Source organism: Gekko japonicus, unplaced genomic scaffold, assembly GCF_001447785.1.
Source record: "Gekko japonicus isolate JY-2015 unplaced genomic scaffold, Gekko_japonicus_V1.1 scaffold5984, whole genome shotgun sequence".
Classification (NCBI taxonomy): Eukaryota; Metazoa; Chordata; class Lepidosauria; order Squamata; family Gekkonidae; genus Gekko; species Gekko japonicus.
Window position 1 is genome coordinate 1 of NW_015172737.1, and position 7,367 is coordinate 7,367.

Sequence of the window (7,367 nt, forward strand, 5' to 3'; positions counted from 1 at the left end):
TGTATAGCTTACCATTTTAGACATTAAATGGCCTGAGTTTTAAATTAGTTCTCTTGTCTTGTCTGCCTCTCTTTCTCTCGTTTTTGCCACATTCTTGATCAGCTTTCATTCTATAAGACAACTGCCTTTTGCAGGTCAGCTCAGATCCTTCCATGTACATTGAAGTGGAGAATGACATTACGTCAGCGGGAGGTTCTAAACTGAGCAGGCTAAAGTGCAATCGAGAAGGCAAAGAGTGGGAAACGGTCCTCACCAGCCGGATTCTCTCAGCAGCGGGAAGCTGGTAAGTGCATTTGTTGGTGTTAGCCAAAGGTTGAACTAGAATGCTTTCAGGCCAGAACCATTCAGTTGGTAATGTGTGTTTGTATAGAACAGGGTTCCACAACATCATTGAGCTTTGGGCGCTCGTGGAATTTTCAGAACATTGAGTGGATGCCCCACCAAATGGCTGCCATTCGGAGCATGGGTAACTGCAAAATGGCTGCAATGGGGGTCTGTGTTCAATATTGCGAGATTCCAAGACATTGTTTCTTCCTGTGATGAAGATTTATTTTTATTTGCTTGACAAAATGTATACCCCTTTGTACCTTTCTGTCCTCATACAGGCCACCAAGGCAGCGAACAAATTAAAACATGCATAGTAGTAAAACCACACTTTAAAAACATTAAAAATCAGCTACCCTTCCACATCATTAAAGCAATTAAAATACAGCACTAAAATACACATGAAAGACACAAAAACAACAGTTAAAACTTTGGGCAGGAAGGAGGGATCATGAGTCTCACTGAGGAGAGAGCTGAAGAATTTTTGTGCCGTGTCCGAGAAGACAGTTTCTACATAGATGCTCTCTGCAAAAAGAAAGGTGATGGCTCCTGGACTCTTCTGAAGCACTTACTGCTCCAAAGAGATGGAGGGAAGCCAGGATTAGCTCTTTGCCTCGAGGAAAATGTACTTTGGAAATGAAGAAAGTGGACACCTGAAAACACATGGGTGGGCACCATGTTGGGGGATCACTGGTATAGCATTTCATGATGTTCAGAGCGCTTCATGGAGACTAGCTCATTGTAATCTTCACAACAACTCTGTAAAGTAGGTTAGGATTACTGTGCCCATATTGCAGATAAGCCTTTGAACCTGGCAGAGTGGTTTGGTTAAGGCTACCTTACCAAGTCCATGGCAGAGGTGAGATTTGAACTAGGGACTTCCTGATTCTAAACCTAGTCTATTAGCAACTGCCCACTGTGGCTTATATTTCCAATTCCAATTCCAATAACCTTTATTGGCGTAACACTTATATTTCATTACAGGTATCTTTAAGGATTTCGTCATCTAAAAAAAGAAATCATATGCTTAAAACTTATGCAAAAACAGAAAGAGCCTGTTAATTAAAAAAATATTAAATAACAAAAGCTGTTTAGATATACCACAAGCAGGAAGCCAGTTAAGAAAAGCAATCAGATTATTAAGTGGCAGAGATATGATTATGAATGGATACTGGAGAAGAATAAGGAAACTGAAGAACCAAAATGAATTCTGTGCTTCACTCTTTAATGTTCTCCTTTTCTGACACACGAGCCTTGGACCCGTCTCACGGTTATGCGTCAGTGTTTCGCCTTCAGTGCTTTCTGTTGCCACTCTGAGCTGAGTTTTCTCTCCTGCTTCTTTCCAGCGAGGTGGTGAGCGTCGCTTGTGAAAAGCGGACCCTCTCGGTGTTTTCAGCTTGTGGCCGCCGCCTTCTCCCTCCCATCGTCTTGCATTCACCTATCTCCACCTTGCACTGTACAGGCTTCTACATCATGGCTCTTACAACTGCCGCAACCCTCTCCGTCTGGTAAGTGGTGGGCTTTCTGATTGCACTGCATTGGTCAGAGCAAAACATTTCTGAATGCCATGAGCTGAAGCCATTCTGTTGTGTCCATGTTCAGATGGCAAGGTAAACCTCTGCTTAACAAAGTTTGAATCCAGTGGCACCTTTAAGACCAACAAAGCTTTATTGAAAGTATAAGCTTTCATGTGTGTGCACAGAAAACCTTATACCTTGAATAAAACTTTGTTGGTCTTAAAGGTCCCACCGGACTCCAACTTTGTTCTGCTGCTTCAGACCAGCAACCCACCTGAATCAAACCTCTGCTTGTTCGTGATGGGCACCAACATGGCTTGTTTACTGTGCTCACGTACTCCCTCCTCCTCTCATGCACAGGGCATGATTTGAATCTGCTTTGGAAAGATTTCCATCAGGCTTCAGTTCACCCTGGTGTCCAAATTCAGGCATCTTAGCAAATTGGAGTTGTGGGCGTTTGGATCCGTTCTGGTTTAGAATCTCGGGGTGTGGGAAGGAAACATACACCGGTTTTAGCAGGCGCCTATGTTCAGAGCTGCGGTGGCTCAAGTGGTTAAGACGCTGAACTGCAGGCTGTGGAAGGTCGGTAGTTCAGCAGTGCAAGCCCCGAGTGTACCACATGACGGAGTGAGCTCCCGTCTCTAGTTCCAGCTCCTGCCAACCTAGCAGTTCGAAAGCAAGAAATTGCAAGTAGATAAATAGGTACCACTTCGGTGGGAAGGTAACAGCGTTCCGTGCGCCTTGGTGTTTAGTCATGCCGGCCACATGACTACGGAAATGTCCTCGGACAGCGCTGGCTCTTCGGCTTTGAAATGGAGATGAGCACCGCAACCCTAGAGTCGGATTCGACTGGCTTTCGAGCAAGGGAACCTTTACCTTTTTTATGTTCAGACACTTGTCAAGTTTGGACAAGGCTTCCCAAGCCAGGAAGCTTTCAACCATTTGTAAGAGGGAGGGTGCAGGGAGGAAAGATGGAGCATGGCAAACAAGCCATGTTCATGCCCATCACAGATGGTCACTAAGGCCAGTTGTGATGTCTGAAAAGCGGTCATAGCCTTGGTGGATGATAGTCCTTGCCATTGGAAAGAATGGCCCTTGTTGTAGAATGGGTGTATGTGTTCCTGAGGTGAGCTCTGCTGGCTGAGAATCATAAAGGCTGCCCTACCAACCGGCAGAGAAAACCAGAGGAGGCAGAAATGTCTCATATAGGGATGGTCAACATACAAACAAACCCTGCGATATGACCAACATTAGTACGATAGCTTTTTAAAACTTTATAAGATTGCAAAAGTTTTTGCAATCTTATAAAGTTTCAAAAAGCTATCGTACTAATGTTGGTCATATCGCAGGGTTTGTTTGTATCTTGAGTTTCCTGTTGGATAACTGTGATCCCTTTTGTTTTTTGCTGTTCATATAGGGGTGGAGCAGCTGCTGGCTGCCTCCCTTTAGCTCTCTGCTCCTCCTCTTCTCAGCTGCCATGGGAAATTAGCTGCTGCAAATGGCTGTTGCTAAGAAAACCAAACCAACTGTGGAATGGGCAGCTACTGGTTTCTCTCCTGGGGATGTGGCTTCTGTGGCGCACCAGCTTTCTCAGCCTTTTATTGGAACATTCTCAGCAGCCACAACTCATAGGAACATATGAAGAGCCCTGCTGGATCAGACTAGCAGTCAGTTTTGTCCAGCATCCTGTCTCACACAGTGGCTAACCAGTTCCTCTGCAGGGCCAGCAACAGGGCATAGAGGCCGAGGCCTTCCCTTGAGTTTCGCCTCCTGGCTCTGGGATTCAGAGGCTTAGTGCCTCTGAATGTGGAGGTTCCTCTCAGTCACCATGGCTAGTAGCAAAAGCTTCCCACAGCAAGCGCATCACATACCTGGGTTGTCACAGTTGGATGTGATTGTCTGGTCCAGCCACCTTTTGCAAGTAATGGGCCACTGTCTCCTCACAGATGTTCCCCATTGAGTGCCCCATACTGAGAACTGATGCACCCCACAGCGAGGTTATTGCAGACCAAATAGCGAGGTTTTATAGAGGTCCCATTGTTTGTGCACTGAAGGGTGACTGAGAAGAGTAGATGTGACAGGATTCTCTAGAAGGAGAAAGTTCTCAGAAGGAAATACTTTTGATTTCTTCAAAGCAGTTTTCTCATCTTCTGCACTGGCTTTGCCTTTTGAAGAAGTGTACAGTTAGAATGCGAAAAACAAAAAAACAAGCACATGTGATTTGTTAAGTGGCACCAGGATTCAGGTGCTTTACAGGGAAATAACCAGTCAGATCTCTGCCCATAAGAACTTAAAATCCTAAAGTTTGTTACAGTGCTGGCTATAGGGAGAAATAGGTAAGGTAAATGGGGAGGAATATTCACCGTCAAGGACATTGTCTTTATTTGCCATTCTCTGCTTTCAGGAATGTTCAGAAGCGGTCGGTCGTGGTAAAGGATGAGTCCCTGCAAACGATTTTAGCAGGTAATGACATAATTTCACTGGTAGCCCTAATCAGAAGTAAAGAGCTGCATGTATGCCATATACTAAAAAAGGTACATGGGCAAAAGCCAGAATACACAACCTGGGCACAACTTCCTCTGCTGGGTGCCCATGTTTGAGCCCCATTATTCAGTCTTCCCCTACAGCTACTTTGCAGCTGCTGCACCACCACCACCCCTCGGCACCCTGTGCCCAGTTCTTTGTCTTTTCTGGTCTCCCAGCATGTTGCAGGCAAAAGAGGACCGGAAGAGGAAAAAACTCACCCTTTGTTATTCCCTCCAGCTCAAATGCATAAAAAGAGACTGATTTTTAAATGCCTCTTTTTTTTTTCTTGACTTGTAAGTTAAATGCCTTGTTAAGTCTTTTTTAGAACCTGATGTGACTCAGTAGCCAAAACGTGGTTACCCCGACATATAGCAATGTATTGTATGCAGAATATAGTGTGTTGGCTAGTGAATGCAACCTGTGAATTTAAAAAGAGCTGTCTTATGTTGTATCAGACTTTAGCTCAGTGCAGGACACCTTGGCAAGTAGCAGCCCTCCAGGATCTCCAGCAGAGGTCTTTCTCAGCCCTGCTTTTTTTAAAAAAAAAAATCCCATAATTTGGAAATGCCTGGGATCAAATCTGCATGCAAAAGCGTTTGCTGTACCACTGAGAGATGATGCATCTGACCAAGTGCTGCCTATTAAAACAGCAGCACTCCGAGATCTCAGGCAAGGGTCTTTCCAGACAACCACTAGAGATGCCAAGTACCAAAAGCAGCATTTGTGGATGTAAAATTTGTGCTCTGCCACTGAGGCTGAGCTATCACCCCGTTTGATTTTTTTTGCTGCAAGGAAGTCTTGTCTTTTGGTTTGATTTCCTTCTCTTTTTTTTCTTTCGTTTCTTAAGGCAGTGAAACAACTGTGTCTCAGATCTTATTGACACAGCATGGCATCCCAGTAATGAATATGTCTGATGGAAAAGCATATTGCTTTAACCCTTCTCTTTCCTCCTGGTAAGTGTCAATCGAGAAACGTTTTTCTGCTTTCATTCTTAAGCCAAGTGGGATCAGACCTAGCTTAGTTCTTCACTTCCTTTTGAATGTTTGTCCTTTAAAATGTATGGCAACTGTCCATAAGTTGCTCCCCCACCCCCCATCCTTGAGCAGTCTTCTCAACTTCAGTGATCTTGTTCTGCAATAAGGCAGCTTTAAATTTGAAGCCTGTTGCTTTGCAATGTGCTACCTCGCTACTGAAAACATGAATTTGCTTAACAGTTTTGGCAAGGTTCAGACATCCATCTATCTATCTATCTATCTATCTATCTATCTATCTATCTATCCACTGAACTTTATTTAAACCTAATTCTGCCCTAATAAAGTGACAAACTAACCCAAGGCACCATCCCAAACCAATCCCTCAATCCACTGGAAGTAGTGCAGGGTAGGCGAAAAAGACCCCTTCTCAATAGCCAATCAGAGAAGGGGACAAAAAATTCCTACCCGGCCCCCCGTTAAACAGGGCAACCAACCTGTGCTTACACTACATACAGGGCGGGTGGTGTTAGATCGCTGCTAACAAAGACATATAGCTTGCAAGGTGGCGACCGGGTGGTTGCTCCGGTGCTGAGCTCCCCCGTGGTACGGTTAGCTAGGGCATTTTATGATATTTTAACTGCAATTTGTGAGGTAAATTGTTGTAGGTAGGGTAGGGTAGATAGGAAGCAAGTTGGCAAGGAAGCAGGACGCCCGGCTTGGAACTATAACATCATTATTACTTAAGACCGGAGAGGACTCGTGTACCTCGGGAAGACTGGAAACATAGCCGAGCCGAGCCGGGCCGTGGGTCACCGTTGGGCCGCTGAGCTATCGCGACACGACGTCGAGGTGCTGGCCCTTCGAGTGCCGCCCCCCCCCCCAGTCGGCTGGGACGCCGAGGTGCCGAGGTGCCGGCCCCCCCTCTTTCGAGCTGTGTGCGGCGCTGAGCCGCGGAACGTCCTGGGATCGCTGACTCACCGGTTAACGCGGTGGCGCCGACTCTTCGAGCTGCCGGCTCGCCCCCCTCCTCCCGGCCCCCTGAATAGCGATCATTGGGCTGTGTTAGTCCATTGGGCTGTGGAGGAGTTTGGGGCGTCGACCTGCGGGGCTGCGGAGGCGTGGAGCTTGAGTTGCAGCAGCAGGGCCGCGGCAGCTGCATCGAGTTGCGCCGGTTCGCAGAGCCGCGGAGGCACTTGGACGCTGTTCTGTTAAACCGTGTCCCCGGCTGGGGTGAGGACTGCCTGGAGTGTGAAGGGCGGCTCCCCCCCCCTTCCCGGAGGGTTTGGGTCTTGGATGTGATAGGAGTCCCCCAGGATTTGGAGTGGGAGCTGAGTGGACTACCTCCCCCCTCCAGAAGAACGGAACTTTCCTGGAGAAGCCTGGGCCAACTGCTGGTGTTGGTTGGGGTCTGTGAGAGAGACCATTTCATCGGGTCTGTGAGAGAGACCACTCCACCGGCCGATACAGGATATCGTGGCGACCAGTGAGGCAGGGGCAGTGTTGGAAATTAACCGGCTGTGAGAGAGCCAGTGGACTTGGAGCGAGTCTCCCGGTGGTGTGAGAGCCGGGATCGAGCCCTCTCCCTTTCAGCTGCCCCCCCCTCTCCTTCTCCCTCTCCCCCCCCCTATTTTACTTTTATGATCTATAGGGGTTGGGGGTTATTGATCCTGGGGAATCCTATGTTGTGGGACCTAAATTGCGGCCGAGAAACATCACATGGACAGAGACCCATGGAGCAGGGCCAACATATTGACTTATATCGACCGCCCCAACACGATTGGGGCATAGTTTGCTACAAGGGCAAGGAGTACACCAGGGCTTGCTGGGGTTGCCTGGATGGCGGCCGCAGTGGAGACTTAATTCCATCAGAGCCCCCCAATATTGGAGTGGGGAACCATCATCGATGTGAAGAATCTGTTGCCAACTGTGGGAGTTTCGAGAGATATTAATCTTATATTAGTGGGCCTACAGGAGTGTGAGTGTATTTGTGGAGTGTATGCGTGTATGTAGTGTTGGTGTGACTGCT

At 47.3% G+C, this 7,367-nt stretch overlaps 1 protein-coding gene across 1 annotated transcript; it reads left to right on the top strand.

Moving 5' to 3' along the window:
- Positions 1-134: 134 nt before the first annotated feature.
- Positions 135-6,571, top strand: LOC107119357 (protein HIRA-like; the record flags this gene model as incomplete). Its single annotated transcript, XM_015421820.1, has 5 exons — positions 135-283; positions 1,671-1,832; positions 4,246-4,304; positions 5,215-5,320; positions 6,408-6,571. Coding segments are annotated over 5 exons (640 nt in total), but the record flags the coding sequence as incomplete, so codon positions are not given.
- Between the last annotated feature and the right edge of the window lie 796 nt (positions 6,572-7,367).